The 21,540-nt window shown below is 39.8% G+C and overlaps 1 protein-coding gene across 1 annotated transcript in view; it reads left to right on the top strand.

The window, feature by feature from the left end:
• The window catches only part of lrrc1 (leucine rich repeat containing 1), a 40,189-nt gene that overhangs the window by 2,746 nt on the left and 15,903 nt on the right, over nt 1–21,540 (top strand). Inside the window, exons 2-6 of the mRNA XM_036126404.1 lie at nt 7,405–7,522; nt 11,333–11,411; nt 14,028–14,117; nt 20,933–20,989; nt 21,067–21,130. Of these exons, the coding sequence (XP_035982297.1) occupies nt 7,405–7,522; nt 11,333–11,411; nt 14,028–14,117; nt 20,933–20,989; nt 21,067–21,130 (408 nt within the window). The remainder of the gene's footprint in view (nt 1–7,404; nt 7,523–11,332; nt 11,412–14,027; nt 14,118–20,932; nt 20,990–21,066; nt 21,131–21,540) is intronic.

Below are 21,540 nucleotides of genomic sequence, written 5' to 3'. Positions count from 1 at the left end.
TATAAACTGACAGAAACACTGCCTCAGCTCTAACGTCTCCTGCCTTTATGAAAGGATCAGGTTTTATCAAACTGTCAACTTGATGTCCTTTCCGTCTCGTCTCATTAGGTCCTCAGAAGAAATAAAGATAAAGATAAAGAAAAGTAAATTTAAGGAAACAGCGCAGTAAATGCACATTTTCTTCACTACCCTGACACCGGGAGGGAATAATTGTCCACAGGCGCACACTTTCCAAACTGCATAAAGATAGTTCTCAGTCACAGGGATTCTATTTTAGTTTTGCAGAAACCACAAACAGGGACTGCCGACAACTTGGGGAAAGAGTTTTTTTCTTTTTTCTTTTTTGAAACGTTGGGTTACACAAGTCTGCTCATACGTGCATCAAGGTTTTAGAAACAAGGGCTTCAAGTCAGTGTTTGTTTCCGTTGTTTTTCCCTACTTTCCTGTTTTTTTTTTTTGTGTCGCTGCGTTTGTTTTCTTAAACTTCTCTGGGATATCTAAAGCTGTAGGAAACCTCGTCTGTTCGGCTCCTGTCTCCTCGCGGTCGGATTCTCTCTGATCGCTTTTCAGAGACCCCTTCACGGCTGGGGCCCGGATTGTTAGCTCTCTGCTCACTGAACACACACCAGCAACAGGTATTGGAACAGAAAGCGAAAGACGTTTTGTGTTTTTGTCGTCTCGTTCGGGCGGTTGGTTGTGTTTTCTGCTGAGGTCTTAGTGATCCGCTGACCTGAATGGTGACAATCTAGGGCCATGAGACCAATAACAGGGGAGAGACGCCCAGCTCTGTTGGGGTGGACGCTCGGCAGAGGGCGAGCAGTTTGTTTGTGCTCAGCAGGTGCGCTCCGACCGCGACAGGAAGCACTCACGTGACTCCTAGACAATTTAGTCACTTCGAAACTCAGTTTGCAAATATTCAAAGCATCCTCAGGGATCGGGGCTTGGATTATTTCCATGTCAACGAGATAAAGTTTTATCGTTCTCTCTGGAATGTAACCAAAGTCTTCAGGGCTTGCTGGCCGGACCCGTGCGGGTTCACGTCAAGAAGCTGCGGCCTCGTCCTGTTTTCCCTCCGCGGCGGTGTGGTCGTCGTGCCACTAACTCGATTATTGTATCAGCGGCGGTGCGAGGGCTGCCGTGACACAGCAGCGTGCTCCCAGTCAATCATTCCTACCAGCGGGCAGATGAAAACATGCACCGGGAGTTTTGATGGCGCAAAAGGCGTGCTTGCAATGTAACAAGACTGGGCAGGTTCAGCTGGAGCGGCTGGCCTCAATAGTTTTGCAAAGAGGAAGCCGAGGAGACGTGAACCTGCGGGTTTGTAGTGTTCAGTTGGCCCTCTTTTCTTTGATTGGCCTTTGTTGCTTTATGTGTTGTTATTGGCGTGGACGAGGCGGAGCAGCGTGGCAAGCGCTAACTTGTTCTTCTGAGGAAGTAGTAGTTGTTGTAGAAGGTGACCGGTAAACCTCTGTCAGCTGGGAAGTAGACAACCCCTGAATGAGCATCAGCGGACTGGCATCTAAGATCTATGAGCTGGTTTCCAGTTTAACTAAGCTTAAAAATGAAGACAGTTTCCTCCTTTTTCAGCTCAGGTGACACCCATAAGGCCGAGGGGTGTCTTTATCCCAGCTACAAAGCTGTTATGGCTCCCAGCTTTAAAAACCGTGACAAACTGATGCACGTTTACACCCAAGAATCCACCATTTTCAGTGCAAAGGTTTGATGGATCATGTTGTATATTTTATTAATGGCTGAATTTAATAGAACAAATTCAACTATGTTGGCTTGGAGAAGTTGAAAAAAATCTTTTAGACCATTTTTCTTAACCAATTAGGTTAATTCTTCACCAGAAGATTTGATCGTTGTAAAATAACGCAATGGTTGGACTTCCGATCTTCTCAACCATCGGGACTCTGACGACGCCGTCTTTAGATTGAGCGCAGAAATGTAAAGTGTGACGATCTGATGTCGCTTCAGGATTTCCGTACAGTGGTTCTTTCTCCGAGATGCTATCTGTTTAGCAAAGCGCACCAGTCGCTCGGACAGCAAGACGCCGCCACAGCATGACGCTGACACTTTCGGGCCCCGTGGATGGGATTGGATGACGCTCGGGCCCCGTGGATGGGATTGGATGACGCTCGCAGACTTCCCCTGTTTTCCTCGAACTGTACCGGTAGACATTACAGCCAAATAGTTTATTTCTAGTTTCATCAGACTGCAGGACACGCCTTCAAAAGTTATGGTCTTTATCCTTTTTTTTGTGTGCTCCTTTGGTCATTTCTTCTTCTTCGCTGAGCGGCCTTTCAGCCCAAGTGGGTACCGGCTTCAGCCAGCTTCTTCACAAGGCTAGATGTTAGGTCGATACTCAAGCTTCACACTAAATCATGTCCATTTCTTGAGTCACAGAGCCCGTCTGACCGGTGAACGGTATGCTGACTGGACACCAGTGGGGGGGTGATACTGGCAGATAATTGTACAGATAAGCTCGTGGAGGTCCCCCAGTTCTAATCCCGATGTCCTGGCAAATAGAAACGCTTTTGGTAACCCTAACTGACATGAAACCTGAAATATTTGTATCTTAAATAATGTCAGACAGTGAAGAAAAAAAGGTTTGTGTCTTTTTATATCGAGTGTATGTAAATATCTGGTTTCGGTTTGATAGTCATGAGTTGAAATACCAGCTAACAAGTCTGAAAAAGAATCTGAAGAAGTTCTTAGCAACTTACTTGGGTTTTAATTTCAAGAGTCATTAGTATCAATAGTTATTTTATTTGTTTAAACCATGCAAATATAAAATGTAAGAAATTACTTCTTTTTTTCGCTAATGTTCATATCCTATTTGCTTTTCTCTGAGTTCTGGGAAATCAGCTGTGGCCATCTCTAGCTGAAACTCTGTGGACGTACGCAGACGGTGCCGGTGAGATTAGAGTAGAACAACATCCGGTTCTTCAACAGGAAGCTGTGGGGGTTTATGGCCTGTATGAAGCGGTAAAGACAGAGCTGCTGCCAGTGCAGAGAGCAGGACGCCGGAGGTCAAAGTGACAGGCTGGATCTGGCGTGATCCGCAGGAAGAAGGGCCGCAAAGCCCCGGGCGCGCTCAGGATCTCTGCGCACTAACACAGCGAAATGTTTGTTTAGTCGACAAAACGTCAAACTGCGAGGTCTCTCAGTTTAAATGTCTGTCTTGTTTTGTTTTTGTCACAGAAATGAAATCAAGGGGCCCGATCTTTATGGAAATGACGCGTCTGCTCGCGCTCTTTACCAAACACACACACACACACACACACACACGGGCGAAAAAGGATGATTCAGGCGGCGTCTGGAGATCTTTAGACAAAGTTGCGTCTTCTTGACCGGGCCTGTTTTTGTTTTTTTTCTGTCTCTGTCGTTCACGGGTGATCGTTCGGGGCGGGGTGCTGGTGACACCAACGGGAAGAACAGGTTTGCTGACTGGCCTCATAAAGCCTGACGCTGCTTTTCAAGCCAACAGCTGATAAGAGCGGAGAGGCCCGTCAAGCACGGCTCTTTGTTATTCCCCGTTATCGTTCTCAGCCCCCGTAGAGAAAGAACCGCTGCTGGTGGCGTGTTTTATCTGTTTTCTGAAGCGGTCCTATGGATCTATGGAATTAGATCCTATGGATCTAATTTATCCGTCATAATCTGGTTCAGTGGTCTGGAACGGGTTTCAGTAACGGGAGACAAACACCAGCGCGTCCCTTGTCGTCAGAAGAACCGGTTTGGGGCATTTGTTTTTAAGGAGACAGAAAAGTGAAATTAAAGCAGTTAGAGCCTAAACGCCTGATCAAACATGGCGTACAGGTTTGTTTGCGCGATGAAATGATGGATTAGAGGCTGCTTAAACTGTCTTAAGATGCTGGAACGCGTTCCGCTGCGGGGCGAAGTTTGACTTTTGGACTCCTGGCTTCATTTATTGTTGCCCACGTGATCATTTCTGGATCTGAATCTGGTTCAGACCTCTTGAAGAATCCCAGTGGCAGACGTTTAGAGGTGGTTGACACCAAGATCGTTTCTCCTGGTGACTTTAGCTTGACCTTTTAGCTCTCTTCTATGGATAAAGTTTCCAGGTTCAGCTGTGAGGCGTCAGTGTTAAAAAAGTTAGGCATTTAGAGCAATGATTAAGTTGCTGAGAATCAGACACAAGCTGGCACGAAAACCTTAAGGGAAAAATTACCACAATTTCTTAATATCACAGTATTCACACCAAATACAACATGAGCTGTTGGCTTTGATTTACCACAGAAAAGCATCAATTATTCCTCCTGTTGCTAGAATCATTTATTGGTTATTACAGTCGTATTATAACATCAACGTATTCCTTTGATACATGGCCATATGCAAAGATAAAGAATAAACTCTTAAATTATGTAGCAGTTATTGAGCAAAGTATTATTCATTTTAATCATTCAGTTTTTTTTGTAGCTTAGCGCTCGTCTGACAACTTTATAGTAGGGCTAGGCAACAAATCTGTTTCATTGAGTAATTAAAATTTGCAGACTATGAAGATTTAATTTTTTGGAAAATCAAGTTTTTTTTATAATTAATGAATTCATTTATTTATTTTTTGCCAATACACTCTGCTGGACTTGCATGAAACTTTGCAACGTATCAGGCCCGAAAGGGGAAATAGTTTTGGTAAGAGCATAAAATGTTGAATATATAAGAAAATATGTTGTTGAAATACTTTAAAGAGGAGCCACTTTAATCTTGTTTTAAGATTGATTTTTGCTTAATTTTTAAAGTTAGTTTGAAGTGACACAAGGCCTGCCCTTAGAGGTATACTCAAAACTGGCTCGTTGTGTAGAACCACTGGCAGCAAACATGTCGTTTTGTCATCGTTTTCAACGGCAGGGCCGGCCGTCTTTGTCTTACAAGCATGTCTCACAGCTTGTGTTTAGTTGCACTTTGAATTCAGGTCAACTCCCTAAGATGATTGAAAAAAAAAAACAAGTTTTTCAAAATAATTTGTGTAATTTTTTGTCATAAAACGAGAGGAAGGGATTTGGTTTAATAAAATCTGAGATTTTATCTTTAAGCTATATCACTCTGGCCTACTTGATATTGGCCTGATAATAATCAGTCGAGCTTTCTGCTGTGGTAGGCCTGCTTAACACACGTGCCGCTCATAGCTTGGGTTTCTGAGCACCGATATTTTATTTAGTGTTCTCGCCTCGGCTCTGTGTTTTTTTTTCTTTTCTTTTCTTTTTTCTTTTTTTTTTTACCACCAGGGAAATATATCACAAATTCTGTAATTGGAAAGTGAAGGAGCCTTTTTTTCCCCCACCCAGCTGACTGGCAGTGTGCAGCAACATGTAGCAGGCCTTATTATTATTCAACGCATCGGGTGTTGAAGCCTAACTGCGTGCCAGCCTGGCGATAGCGAACCAAAAGGGGAACAGCTGTCTAGTTTCCTCCTTCCTAAAACTGCTCATCTTTACAGGTCTGAAGCATTCAGCTGAAGCTTTTTAAAAATCCGCACACCTCCCCGCCCCAGAAAGCATTCAGGGTGTTGTAAAAGTAGAACAAGTTAGTGCATGAAACGAGGGAAGCTTTTTCAAAGAAAATAGAGACTTACAGCTGAGCGGAGCACAGAACGTGTTACAAACTATGAGGCCGAATTTAAGGACGAGCAAGGTCCGCAAATGAAACAGCAGGTTTCACAGACAGGTCCTCGTGGGTTCATACTTACGAAGCTGAGAAAATACAAAGCCCCAAGGGGAAGCTCACAAGTTCTTCATTTCCTGCCAATATAGCTATAAAGGCGACCCAAAGCTGTATTGTTAGCTACCTGCGGCAGTGCCGTGCACGGCAGTTTCTGTCTGTTCTTGTCAACCTTTAAAAAGAACAAAAAAAAAATTATTCAGGCCTTTAAAGCCAGATCTGTATCTCTTGAGCTGATAATTATATCAGCAGGTTCTGCTTCGGTTGTTCAGACTTACGAAAACTGAACGGGAGGCTCAAAAGCCGTGGATTAAAAGCTTAAAGGGAGAACTCGTACTTCTTTGTAGCATCTGATGCGAACAATGAGGGGAAAAAGCTGTTGTGATGCCAGACCTCAGGTCCCCAGGTCCTTTCTGTTGATCTTTTTTTGTTTATTTGATTGATTTTCCTCTTTCTTCCATTAGGATTGTAGCACAGAAAAGGAAAACAAATAGTTATTTGATGAAGAATCTAGTACAAAGTGTAGGAAATACAAGAATAAACCATTTATGCATAAAAGCATTCAAATTAAAATCAATTAAACGTTCACTCAGAAAAGTGCAGAAAATTACATGCAGCTGGTTTGTGTATTTATGCACCGAAAGAAGTGAACAGAAACAAATCTGGCTTCTTATTGGTTGACCTGCTGGCGCAGAATGTCTCATTTGCCTTCGTGTTCTTAATCTTACCGTTGTGGCAAAAAAACATAAAAAACGATTAAAAAAGTAAATAAAAAAAAATTTAAAAAAGAGGAAAAACTGAATAATTCTGATTCTGGATATATATATTTTCATTAATTAAAACTATTTTCTGACCTTATTTTTTTCTAATGCACAAAACGAAGCTGATTTATTACAATAAGTATCGGACTTCCCTCAGTGCAGAGTAGGAAAGCGTAGCTGTAATATTTCAGCTGTAGACGCTATCTGGTGAGGCAGCAAAAACAATCTAAATACAAGGAAACTGTATCCAGCAGTTGTACAAAATAAGACCCCAGTGAACTGGACATAAAAACCCCTCTTTAAACCTCTCTTTTTAATCAATTTTCCAAAATAAAATTTGATAAACACAGTATACAGATGTTCAGTATGATGCCTGAGACTTTTTTTTCTAGTGTTTTTTCCACCTTAAAATAGTCTTCATATTGTGTTTCTACTGACTTTCTTCTTTTTCTCTAAATGAGAAGCATGAATGAAGTGGTACAGAAATGGTTTCAGGACAGCCTTATACTGACATCTCTGAAATCAAAGGATCCAAAATCCATTTTTAGATTTAAAAATGTAATCTAATCTAATATGCTGCCTAAAATGTAGGGAGCGGTGTTAACCTAGGGATTATAGATTGTGAATCTAAGTAGATATATTTATCTTTCTTTTCATAGATGATAAACTTTATATTCTCATGTTTTTTTTTCTTCGTCAAAATAAAAAGGGGGGTAACTATAAAAACAATGCCCCCCTATAACATTCATTTGTTCTGTTTGATAACATGAAATGTTAATTTTATTTGTGAAATCAATCAATCAAATCAAAAGCCTTATAATTAATAGTGCTTTGTATTGTCGTATTTATCGTTGCCGTTATAAACAGTAATCATTGGTCCATGATGTCCAGAGTGAAGTGTGCTGCTTACAACGGGCTTCCTCATGAAATGTTTCACTGAAAATATGCTGTTTGTTTTTTCCAGCCATTGTTCCAGCTGTTGAAACTTCGGAAACTCACCATAAGCGACAATGAAATCGCGGTTCTTCCGTCAGAAATCGGCAACTTGAGGGAGCTGGTCGAACTGGATCTTTCTCGAAACGGTAAGAAGAAACAAGCCCCCTGTGCGGATTATTCTAGTTTACCAAAGTAAACTAGAATAATCTGCACATACAGCTGTGTTTCCCTGCTTTTTTTTTTTTTCTCTTTTTGCCTGAACATTCTGCATTGAGCAACAGTGCAGAAATCAGCGAATGAATCAACTTTGACAGGTTTACTCCTCGTTCGTGAAGCTGATGTAACCGCGGAGCATGAAAACAGAGTGGTTTCCATTAGCACGAAGCTGCGTGTCTGTGTTGAAGTTAGGGTGAAGAACCACACTCAGAGAGGCAACAGAACTCACATTTCTGCTTTTTAAAATTATTTTCTGGGTTTAAGTTCAAAAATAGTTTTCATTTTTAATATATATTGGTTTGGGATCGGCTTAAAGAAACCTTTCAGTGAAATGTTGATGTGCAAAATAATGAATACTTGAACTCTTTCACCTTTTTCCGTCTTGAAGCTACACACCTCGATGTGTTTTGACAAGATTTAATCTGACAGACCAGCGTACTGCACATGTTGAAGTAGACAAAAACAGATTCATGCTTTATAAATGCTCACAAAGGAAACTCTGAAAGCTGTGACGTGCATTTCTATTTAACGCTAATTGCTCTGATAAGTCTAAGTAAAAGCTAGTCCAACCATCCAGTCATCAGAGGTCACCTAATGAGGGAGAAGAGCGTAACTGTGAGTAATTCAATCCAAGTGAGAAACAGCACCTACAAGTCCCAGGAACCCAGCAGACAGGCCAGGGATCAAGTTGTGGGGAGATTTGAAGCAGAGTTTGGTTCTTAAAACAGTATTTCACAGGGAACTGTTCAATTTATGATCCAAAAGGTATGAAACAAGTGCAAACCTACCAAGACACGGCTGTCTGCTTGGAGGTTTCAGACGTACTCAGGTCTTTAAATGTCCCAGTCAAAGTTCGGGAACAGGTTCAAAGAAGAATCTGTGGCTGGAGTAATGGTTAAGTCTGAGTTAATTTTTCAAAGAACAGGGAAAGGAAGTATGTAGATTTGCTGAGCTGCTTCACTCATACAGACTTGCAGCTTTAATTGCAGCAACAAGGTCGATGGCTGTAGAAAAGAGGATGCAACGCACAATCTTCCAAAATAAAATCCCCCCAAAAAAATCCCTAAAAGTTTTCATTTTTTATGTGTAGGGCTGTCACGATACAAAAATGTCAAACTCTCAATACTAAGAAAAACCCACTTGATACCCTTTTGCAAAACTGTGTCAACGTGTCTTTGGAGGGGCCGGTTTATTTCTGGTTAGGAGCAAAACAAATGATTAATTACAGTACGCCAAACCTAACTAACTTCCTTTATGAGGGCAAACCCAACGAGTAGGGGACAATTCAGCCCTGGTTTAGAGAAATCCATACTTTAAGTCTCACTTCCCTGTTAGCAAAACAGAAGTTAAGATCGTACTTGGTAAAAGGGTTATTATCCTTTATGATTCAGTCAGCAGTTATTCTGTTGTATTGCCGTATTTTTTGGACCATAAGGTGCAGTGGATTATTAGGCACACCGTGAATTAACGTGACTCTGTGTGTCCTCCTCCCCCTGCTGGACGAGCGGCTAGCAGGGGGAGGAGAGGCCGTCAGTGCAGCGCTGCGGTCGAAAGTGCAACAATTTGGGCAAATGTGAACGAGTCATTCACTTTTGATGCAAATTTTTATTTTTGAATAATACATGTATTTGGTATCCATTACTTACCTGACTCCGCCAGATAGATTTGCTCCAGTTTTTTAATTAGGGCAAAATTATTACAGAAAAGTTAAATTCCTGCAATTGAAAATGCAAAGTACAACACAAAGTATTAATCTTTTTATAAACACACTTTTGACATTCTCTTTAATTTGGTAACATCTACCCAATGCCATGTGATTACTCAAATGCAGACTTTGGTGCATTAAAATCATCTTTAAGTTCAAAATTAATATTAAAAAATTGAATATATAAAAATTATTATAATTTATTAAAATTAAATAGAATATTAAAATTGGCTAATTACAGCAAATGTTTTCAAAGAACAACTGACCCAAATACTGTTCTTACACTGCTACACCAAACAGAGTAAAGTTTATCATTGTTAAAGAGGGAAGGTAAAATCTGCTGGAGGTTTTTCCTTCCCGTTAAAGGGGAGTTTTTCTTTCCACTGTCGCTTCATGCTTGTTCAGTATGAGGGATTGCTGCAGAACCATGGACAATGCAGACGACTGTCCCTGTGAATGCTACTTGTGGGGACTTTGATGCAATCTACTCGGTTCTCTTATATGGGAAATTTTTGACCAATCTGTATAATCTGATTGAATTTGACTTTCGAAAGTGCCTTGAGATGACGTGTTTCTTGAATTGGCGCTATATAAATAAAATTAAGTTGAATAGATAATTAAATAGTCAAATTAATTATTCAAAATAGTTTGCAAACTGGATGATCATCTTTTAATTCAACAAATGAGCAAAACCCGTTTTTTATTTTTATTTCAGATCTACAATGATTTACACATTCATTTCCTACAAAAAATCAGACTAATTTATTTAATTAAAATTATCATATTTTGTAGAGCAGGTAACAAAAAAAATTAAGTTTCTTTGACTTGACAATTTTGGCACATGTACCTAAAAGTTTGGAAACTCCTGCATTACAGGGTTTCATCGAGAAATTTGGTCATGGAGGAGATACGGCAGAACATTCCCGAAGAAGAAAGAAGTCCTGGAAATGTTCTTTGCTCATTTTCTATCGTCTGCGTTTTATCTCTCGTTGTTACTTTATCTATTTTTTTTATCTGTCTGTCTCCGTGTTTTTCTTATTTATCCATCTTCCTGTCGCTCTCTTTATCTGTTTCTGTCTCTCCCCACCTTTCGGTCTTTATCTGCTGCATCTTTCCCTGCATCATGCATCATGGATGTATTTACTTATTATACAGCCACGGGGAGTATTTCCAGATGTCAGAGGGTGGAATAAAAACCATGCTGTGGGGATTCTTCCGGCTAATTAGGGTGATGGGCGTCGTTGGGTGTAAATATGATCCTATCCTGGATAAGAATAAAGCTTCAATAGACGGTGAGATGAATGTGTGACGTCTTTGTGTCCAAAATGGCTAAGAATTGGTGAATTTTTAATCATCCGCATTACGAGAGTTGAGTAAAACATTTAATGGGAGAACCCTGTGTACATCTAGAGCAAAGTTAGAAATCTTAAATGAACTGCAGCGATCATCACTTTGTCAGGCAGCGCTGCTGCAGCGGCAGCTCGGGTCTGTGACCCACAGATGTGTCCCTTAGACCACCTGACTGACCTGAGAGGACCATTTTAGGGTCTTCAGTGCATTTTCTCTTATTCCCTCAAGTCTTTCCGTCTTTGTAAAAGGTATGTCCATTATTCAGGCGTTAACGGCAGCCCCGCCTGTTTCTGTTTGTTATGGATGTTTTGTTTGTGTGTGCTTTATGAATGAAAAAAGGAAGGAAGGAAGGATGATGATGTGTATTTGCTTGGCCAAAAAAATGTCCAGGACGGTTCTGTGGACTCGCAAGGAAATGAGTGAATGTGTGTGCTGACTATTGTTGCCCATCTTCAACGCAGGTCCATTTAAAGGCCTCGTCTCCCTGGTGTATCCCACGTTGACCCCATGACTTTGGTTAATTTTTAAATTCGACGTGTGTTAAATCGTTTAGAAATGTTTGCATTTTTTTTTTTTAATTGACTCCACACATCCCTTGTTTGAACACAGCGCTGTATAGCCTCACTACACCATTATCTTACACATTATGTGACTAATGTAAACATTTGCTTTGTCTTTCAATCAGATGTTCAAGAAATCCCAGAGAGCATTTCGTACTGCAGAGCCCTCCAAGTGGCAGATTTCAGTGGAAATCCATTACTGAGGTAATTAACAGACATTTTTCCCAGAATACTCTAGGGCTCAGTCAATTTAACGACGGTTTCAATGATTTTTTTTTTTTCTAAGATAATGAAGCTTTGTTGCCTTTTTCAAAGCTTTTAACTCCCTTTGCTGTTCTGTTTACTGTCGGAGACGTTTGAGCTTCTAACAGTCTGCAGATTGGTTTCTGTTTTTAGCTGCGATCAGGTCCAATTTACACCTCGGCGTGAGCAGCGCCACATGCCTGTACAGTGCTGTGTTTGGGAAGCTGCAGCGGCTGGAAGCGAAAGTCATTGCAATTCAATAGTTTACACATTTAAAACCTCATCAGCCCTTTTCCGCAGTAGTAACCCAATTTCAACCCTTTGTGCACTGCTTGTTTTCTAGCTGTGGTTCAAGTTGTGGTTCAACCCTGGGTTCGTTGTGATGTGAAGTCAATCATGTCCATCTTAAATGGACATAAAAACAGGTTCAGTGCGTAGAAAGAAATTCATTATAAGAACTTAATAGGATTCTACTGGCGAATAACAAATTCAAGGTTTGTTTGAGGTCTGACCTGCTTATTCTTGACAGTGTTTCTTCTTCTTGTGTTTTGTCCTCATGGACAATAAATGTTTTAGATCCAACAGAAAATGACGGAATATTAAATTATTTTTTTGCTTAGATTGTGGTTAATGTATCTGTTTATTTTTCTTATCAGTTTAGTTTTTTTATTATTTAGAGAAGTAAATAAACATAAATATTCTGACATCTTATGTCCAATTTCTGTTAATAACTCCTAATGACCACCTTCTGGTAGGTAGTTATTGTGGTGACAAAAATCACATTTTGTTACAGGAGCCTATGAGCAGATTTCCTGAAATCACGTGTTGTCAAAGCAGGAACAAAATGTTCCCAAAGCGGGTACAAATCATTGTATGGTTGTTAGCAGAGGTGGGTTGAGTAGCCAAAAATTGTACTCAAGTAAGACTAGCTCTATTCCAACATATTTTTACTCAAGTAAAATTAAAAAGTAGTCAGCCGAGAAATTACTCAAGTAAGAGTAAAAAAAAGTATTCAGTAAGAAGGCTACTCAGGTACCGAGTAACTAATCATAACAGCTGATGATTTAATATCTAAGAATGATGTAATCGGATAGACAAAAATATAAGGTTATTTGCAAATTCTAGTATTTTAAAGACAAAACTGAAAAATATACAAAGAATAAAATAATTAAAACAACTAATTAATGCAGAAGAAACCCTTTTCTAAGTATTTTTCAACATTAAACTTGAAAGCAACACTTGCAGCAGTTAAAGTATATTAAGTATGTTGGAACAGTGAAAAGTACGTCCAATGACAATATCTACTGTTTACTGTACGTTTATTCGACTTCCAAATGGCTCAATGAGCTCAGCAGATAGAAAATAACTTTAAAACAACAAGGCTTGTGTACAAATAAGAAGTTTCACTTTAACATAAACTCTAGGTTTTTGTCGTTGGTGCATTTTGGTTAAAACAAGTTTGTTCTTTATTCGTGAAGTTACTCACAGCAGGTAGAGTAGCCACACTGCAAAAACAGAACCAAAAATAAGTAATAATTTCTTAAATTGAGTGCATTTGTCCTTTGTTTGAGCTGGTAAATAAGATGATCTGCCAATGGAATAAGATTTTTGCACTTAAAATAGGAACAACTCATCTCCATCATCTTATTTCAAGTGCAGGATGTCTAATTATCTTATTTTAGGGGTCAAAATACTCATTCCATTGGCAGATAATATTATTTACCTGCTCAAATCTACAAAAACACAAATTTTAAGAGCATTTCCCTTATTTTTAGATCTGTTTTTGCAGTGCAGAAATGTTACTTGAGAGTAGCGATACTTGAGTAATAACATAACTCAAGCAAAAAGTACAGTGCAGAAAAGCTACTCCTAAAAGTATTAGCATAATTATTTAAAAAAAAAAGCGATCTAAACAGCTATAAATTGTAGATGATTGCGGTTGCTCTTAAAAAGCAAAGCAGTTAGTAACGGTATCCTTACTGAACAACAGCAGAAGCAAACTGATGCATTCATTTTCTAACCAATCCGCCCAACTTATACGGCATGTTCTCTTGTCTTTCCTATCTTGAGGAGAGGCAAAGCGAACCCTGTGTGTCATGTCATTTTCATACCCCGGGGAAAAGGGGGGGGGGGGGTCATTTGGATTATTTATTTAGATTTCTTGGAATCTAGTTATTAAAAAGAATATTTTCAGGTACCATTACTAGTGGTAACCTGCATTTTTGTAAAAACTGCTATATTATCCTAATGTGGGATCTCCTCCCCACCTTCTAAATAGTTAAAGGTTGAATTCTTCTATTATTGTTTCTTTTTTCCTGTGTTAAATGACGCTACAGTAATAAAAAATGGATTTAGTGTAAGGCTTCTTACCCGAAGCGGTGTTACTCGTGTATTAGTTGTATCTAAGCCACTCAACGTTACTGAAGCAAGTTCAGGATGACCCATCGACTGATAAATGTTAATCTAATAGTCATCATCTGCAATGTTGAATAATGTTTGTGTCTGTAAATGTATTTGGCTTCTAAAATTCTGCTGTCTTTCTCTCTTGTTCACCCCCCCCCCCCCCCACACCCCCAGGTTACCTGAAAGCTTTGCGCAGCTTCAGCATCTAGCATGTCTGTCCATCAATGATATTACACTGCAGAGTCTTCCGGAAAACATTGGAAAGTAAGGAGATGCACTTAAAAGCTTTTGAATTACTGCGATGTCAATTATTTTATACAGAGCAATGATGTTCACTTCATTTGAGCTTTTGCTAATTGAACCCAACAAGTATGTGCGTGTTTATTTAGAAAACTTTGCTGAAATCGTAACTTTACATTTCCAGGGTGTGCTTTCTAATAAAGCTTCACCGCCAAAAGGACTAAAAACAAAAAAACAAAAACATAGCAGCCCTTCTCTTTGTGAGTAATTCTCTGTGGGCTCTGGAACAAGCCATGCCTACAATAGTTTCTGTTCTTTTAAATCCACTGGACTTTAAATCTCCCACACATTCTTGTTTTCCCTTCAGAAGGAAAAAAAAAAACATAACTATGTTGTTTCCAGATTATAACTAAACAGTAAATGATGCCAGAAACGGGGCCAGACACGGCATGGCTACTGTCTTTTATGTCTTCATTTCTTCCCCAAAAGAACCACATTAGTGCTTCCGCAGACATTAGTCACTGTCCGTTATTGGGCCGCTTTGTCTTTGTTCATAGATAGTGCCAGCAGTGAATGACGTGGCTGCCAATATTCATGCTCCGTAAGCTCTCCTTTATTGTGGAGTTTAGCTGTAAGTGAATTTAATAACAATGCTATGTGTTTTTGGATCCAGAGGCCACATGGGGATGATTTTGAAAGAGGTTAGGAATGCAGGGATAAATTGGATTTGAACCTTACAGAGAAAGGCAGTTAATGAGGAAACATACAGTGCCAGTCCAGAGTCAATATGCACTCATCTCCAGGGTGAATGTCGTGTTTTGGGGTTATAATGATGCATTTGATGGTTTTTTTTTTTTTTTTTTTTTTTACTTGGATCGCTTTGGTTATACAACAAAAAATGCAATAAATAAAAACAATAGCTTGGCACAAAGGTTTGCATTTATTGTAGACTTTCTCTAAGCCAAACACGGTCAAAATATAAATACAGACTCCAATATATGTACAGATTCTCAATTATATTCGGTTTAAATTCCCATAGCGAGAAATCACATTCCTTTAGTAGCAGTCAAGACGCTTCTGGTTTAATTCTGGCTGCATATTTGACCGTTCTCATGAAAAAAATGGTGGAGCTCTTTTCATTTGGTTGGTTTCAAGCCAAGATTCTATAAATTGTTAATAGGGTGAACTCTTTGAAGGGGCAGAGCTTAGTGACGATACATTCTTGGGTCTGTGTTTGTGATTGGTTAGAAGGATATGATACCTGTAATATTAATCTACATGGCTAGACTGGGAAAGGAAGGAAGACTTTTGAACTCTTTATTGTCCCTTTTGTTTACATCATCGATATACGTCTATCGATCGATATATATTGTTATTGAATATCGTCCAGCCCTAAATATCATCTAGCTTTTGATCAGAGGTCACAGACATTTTGCAATGCACTGGCACCACCGTCAGGGAAAAGGACCCTCAGCATGGTGCTATCACCACCATGCTTTACAATTGGTACCATACTCTTAGCTTTTAAAAAATTCACATTCAGTCCTTCAAATTTTCTTATTGTTACTGTGGCCAGAAATATCAGTCTTTCTCTCACCTGACTGTAAAACGCATCCTCAGAAGAAGTTTGTTTGGCCATGAGTGCAGCTGCAAATCTCAGTCAAGCTTGAATTTATCTATTTTGGTCCATGGTTGATGTTGATCTATCTTTACTCTAGATACTGCCAGTGTCAAATTTTACACAGTTTGGTCTTCCAATCTGACAGTGATCCCAAAGACTCATTGTAATGTTTTTATTTATTTATAAATCTGGTTACTATTAAGATCTGGAATGGCTTTGATGTCAGCCATATTCATAAATGAGATATGCTTTACAAGCCCGAGCCATGCCAAGAAACCAACCAATTTAAAGGAACTGTACCACTACTGACATGACAAGTGGCCAAATGTCCAGCCAGAATTAAAGCATAAGCTGTTAATGGATGCAGAAATATGTGGTTTCCAGAGATGAGATTTATTGTTCTTTGGAGGTAGCACAATCTCTAATTCCAAATCCAGTCATATCCAGGAGCTCTGCAAAAGTCTGACTTATTTTTATTTGTAAGTATGGGGTAATTTATTTGATCTACGAAATAATCACTGGGAGGAATGATAATTCAGACTTAAACATCCCACCAATACATATTCTAATGGTGCTATATCTTAAATTTTAATTACTTTATTAACTTAAATTTGTGATTTTTATCTGGCAAATATTGCACTTTGCCTTGTTGTATTTCGTCATCAAAAAGTGCATCTAGATGCTGCAGCATTTTCTATGGATCAGTCATTTGTGGTTTGTTGCTAGGCAATCCCTTCAGATTAATTGTGTCACGCTGTCCCTTTTAGGCCGTGTTCACATGACGATCCATTGAAAACACAGTTTTTTTCTCCCGTTTCTGTTTACACGTTCACACAACAATGTTCAAATTATAATCTCTGCTTACACGGCAGTAGAAACGTGGAAACAGTGTAATTCCCACACAGAGCCACTGGTGGTGCTATGTTCTTTGAAACTCAAAATCTGCATGCGTACTGCCTAAAAACTGCCACAAGTAATAAATGCTTGAGGTGGCAAAGAATAAAGGTTTCCTATAGACCGATAACGATGTCCAACTTCACAAGAGTCAGCAGCTAAAACAGTTCTCTACTATCCACCATCCTTTTCTTCTTCTGTGTTTTTTTTTTTTTAATTGTTGGCTGCTGTAATGTTGTTGTGCCTGTGTGCATTAATTTCTATTGATTTCTGACATACGGCGTATGAGCCTATGATTCCCTGTAAGAAAAATCAAGTTTTTCCTGTTTACGAGACAACAGAAACCAGGACATTTTCGAAACATTGTACCCTGGAACCCGTTTTTCAAATTGTTCCGATGTCAGAGAAAACATTCGGCGTTGTCACGTAAATAAAGAGCGCAAACACAGCCACACTGTTCTGTTTTCACCAGAAAATGTTGTCGTGTTAGCATGTCACATACGCACCACACGTGTAGTCTGCTACACTCCTCCCCTTGTGCCTGTTCTCCATGTCACTCAGTGATATAGCTCATAAAAACTTATTTATGTGCATTAAAAAGAAAGGGTCTTCGTCTCAGTTCTCATCATTGGTCTTAAAAAGCCAGTCAGTAGATTTTTATCCTTTCTTAAATGTCACAAGTCTGTTGGTTTTGCTGGAGCGGGATGTGTGTGTGTACATATGAGTCTCTATGTGTAATGTTGACCGTGTGGATTAGAACTTTAAAGGGTATGTAAAAGCACAATCCTGCCCCCAGAAAAATATGAAAACTTTAATTTTGGGAAAGCTGGAGCTAGCTCAGTCGGCCATATTGAATCCAGGAGAGTGAGCAGAGTGATGCTGGACGTTACGCCACAGTTCGGTCTCTTAGAGGCGGGGGATTTTCACTCTTTTTCTCTGGAAGTTGAGGGAGTGAGTGGAGCCCGGTGGGCCAGAGCCTTATCAGTTTGAGCCATCGCTGACTCAACAATGCCTGATAGGTGGTGCTGCCGAAGCAGTGGAGGACAGGATGGGTCCAGTTATTTATTATCATATTTATTTCCCACTTCGTAATCTAGAACGGGATCACCGACAGTTTTGCGCATCATGATTCATTTGTGGAAACAAAGTGTGGTGGATCTCCCCTCTGCTCTCTTTGCTCTGACTGCAGGTGGGTTTCAGGACGAGGCAGCAGCAGTCTGCCTGTGCAACAGCGCATTGGGAAGTAGGAAGGGGCTCATGGTAGCATCGCTGCTGCCTCAAGACCGTAATCGCAGAACACAAAGTCATCAATAACAGAAAAAAGTTGCTTTTTTGAAGAAAAAATGTCACTAGAGGGCAACAGTGCTTGCTACAGGGGCACAAGACAGAGCTGCTTTATTTTTTAGGCTTTTATACCCCACAGCGGCCAAGCTACTCACGTCAAATTCTCCTTTTGACGTCACGAAAACTTTTGAACCTATAGCAATACTGATTCACAATGCAATACAAGGCACCTGTTGAACCTTAGGAGGGCGCCACACTGACAGTTTTAGACACTAAAGCAGGATTTTAACAAATCTGCAGTAATTTGCCCGAGTAATGACCGTGTATGTACTATAAGACAACCGTGTTCACAGTTAAGGGAAAAGTTGATTTGGGGATGAGTTACCCTTTAAGTTGAAACTGTTTACCCAGTTCTTGTTTAAAAAATGTTGAAGCTGCATGTTGGGAAAAGAACAATAAAACACATAATTGGAAACTTGAATTTAATATGTCATTCATGTTGATGACAAAGGAATGTAAATTGCTGAGTGGCACTGTATGCTTCGTGATGATTTAATAAGAGGATTGCTAACTTCAGTGATTGCACCCCTGGCTTGTTGACTTCATATTTATCTCCTAGAAGGAATATTTTTGGTTTACTGTTCAGGTGTTGCTATGAATAAGTCCCATATATGGATGGCTTGAGATAAAAATGAGAGCGCTGTTCATGCTTTCATCCTTCAGTATTATTTTGTGTCATGCACAGCATCGCGTTCAGCGGCTTAAAACGGGGATAAAAAAACCCAACTCTAAAATGGTTTCACCAAACTAGGTGGGGATTTGGTGTTTTATTTATTTATTTATTTGGGATTACGCATTGCACTTAGAAAGACCCATTTGTGGATTTTTTTTGGGAATCCATACACTTTGAAGCGACATGGTAATCTTGCACATAAACAACTACTTTCAGATAAATATGTTTTCTGCCTTGAAATCAGTAATGGAAAGGACTAAACTGCAGCAACTTTGCACAAATGGTCTCGCTCCTCTGCCTTGTAGGAACTGCCTGTTCCCCCTACATACCTTGTGTTTATCTTTCATAATGCATTGACAGGAATGCCTGCTCTCCATCAAGGGGAGAAGCTAATGAAAAGCAGAACACAGTTGGCGTAAAAGGCTTACAGGTTTTCAGAATAGATAAGATAAATGGACGAGGGGTTAAAAGCCACAAGCAGTTTATCTCTGAGTTGGAAGTTTTTTATTTATATATTTTCCCCCCTGACAAGAAATCTGTTTGGTACCTCAGCGAGCCGCTGTGGCCAGAACAAATAATAATAAAAAAAAAAAAACGAGAAGAGAAGCACGATTAATTGTCTCTTGCATTTCATGCAGTCTCAGCTGAGGGTCACCCTGATTTTATGTGGTTTCATTTAGGGTGAACTTACTCAGCCTGCATAACAAACATTTATTTAGTGAATATAAGGGTGGAACAGGGGTGCAGTTGGTACCACTGTTGCAACAAGAAGGTCCTGGGTTTGAATCCCAGGCTGGGGTCTTTCTGCACGTTCTCCCTGTGCATGCATGAGTTCTCTTCAGGTACTCTGGCTGCCCCCCCAAAGTCCACCCCCCCCTAGGTTAATTGGTCTCTCTAAATTGCGCTTAGGTGTGAGTGTGTCTCTGTTGCCCTGTGATTGGTTGGCGACCTGTCCAGGCTAAATCCCGCCTCTCACCCAGTGACCACTGGGGATGGATGTTAACTATGACTCTGCACAGATAGGGGAGCTTATGTTACAAGCACAAAATTGTATTTATTTTATTTGGATTTTATGAAAAAAAAAATATATACATTGTTAGAAAAAGTGTCTGTACAGTGGAGCAGTGGGTAGCGCTGTTGCTATGCAGCAAGAAGGTCCTGGGTTCAAGTCCTACCCTTGCCCTGGGTCTTTCTGCATGTTCTCCCTGTGCATGCGTTGGTTCTCTCCGGGTACTCCGGCTTCCTCCCACAGTCCCAAAAAACCATGACTGTTAGGTATAATTGGTCTCTCTAAATTCTCCTTAGGTGTGAGTGTGTGTAAGAATGGTTTTGTCCTGTGTTGACAGCTGGAGATAGGCAACAGCACCCCTCGCAACCCCAAAAAGGGATAGACGTGTTAGAAAATGGATGGATGGATTTTAGAAAAGTTGTTTTTGCACCAGCAAAAAAAAAAAAAAGAAGTCTAATCTAAAGAAATCAGTGGGTATTTTTTACTCCACTGAGGTCTGATACCCTTTAATAAAATCCAGTGCAACCTCCTGCTTTCAGAGGCGATTTAGTTTCTACATAGAAGAAATCCACCTGTGTGTAGTGTTTATTTGAGGTTTATTTGAAAAACGGCGTCATGAAGGCAAAGGAGCACAGCAGACCGGTCGGGGAGGAGGTTGTAGAGAGGTTTAGATAAAGGTTAGGTTATAAAACAATACCCCAAGCTTAAAAATCTTGCAGAGCAATCCATCTTCTGAAAATAAACAAATAAAATATGTGTTAAAACTGCAATACAAATGCACACCGCACTCAGTTTGTATTTCTTTCACTCCACAGTATTTCAACTCTTTGTTGGTCTCTCATATAAAATCCTTCTAAAATACATCAGTATCTAACACATCAGTGTATGAAATACCACAAATGTTTACCGCGTTAACCGTTCACCTCAGAATCTCCCATAACAAAAACATTTTGGTTTACCTCCGACACCTCGGTTCTTAATCTAGTCAAACCTGTAGTCAACGAGATAAACGTATAAAAGTTGCTTTTAATTGGGTACATGCTGACTCAGACACGCATTGCCAACAGAAGATAACTTTTGTACTTTGGTTTCTCATAGTGGGTTAGACATTTCGCTCTGTAATTGGAAGCACGCAGCGGTTGTTTATGCTGATCCAATTTTGCAGCTCTCGATAAGACCGGCACACCTCCAAAGTACTTCCTGTTCCCTGTTATCTGATGGCAAGGCCGCGCGGCCGTCCTCATCAAGTCCTTGATTTCCAAACGTGTAATCGTCCTCCTGTCTGTTTCTGGTTGCAGCCTGACTAATTTGGTATCACTTGAGCTCAGAGAAAATTCCCTGACGTTCCTGCCAGAGTAAGTATTAAATCTACACGTGTGCATTTACTTTGCGTATCTTTGTGTCCGGATCGTAACGTATTTGTCACCCGCAGGTCATTATCACAGCTTCACAAACTTGAAATACTTGACCTAGGGAATAATGACCTCTACGATTTGGTGAGTTGGAAAAAAAAAAGAAAAAAAAAATATATACACATATTTGTTTTTCACAGATTTTGATTCTCGAGAAGAATGCCGCACTGTCAACAAAATGAGCAAATAAAAATCCTCCCATTTCCGTGTTCTCGTCGCATCCGGGCAGATTAGCATCCCCTGAGAAAAGATTTCACATCTTATTTAATTTAATTTAATTTAATTTAATTTCATGGCCTTTATTGTATATTTACATGCGCACAATGGAAATAAATGCATTCCCTATAGTTCAATTAAAAAAAAAATCCATTAAATACATAAAAAAAAAATGCAAGAAAGTTTTAAAAGTTTAAAAATGGCTCCCATGAGGTGCAGTGTGCCGTTTTAGGCATGGCTGGTTGCAGGTTTATTATCATGCAGACAGCAGGATGGCC

This window comes from Fundulus heteroclitus, chromosome 22, assembly GCF_011125445.2.
Source record: "Fundulus heteroclitus isolate FHET01 chromosome 22, MU-UCD_Fhet_4.1, whole genome shotgun sequence".
Lineage (NCBI taxonomy): Eukaryota > Metazoa > Chordata > Actinopteri > Cyprinodontiformes > Fundulidae > Fundulus > Fundulus heteroclitus.
This window is presented reverse-complemented; position numbering and strand designations above follow the sequence as displayed.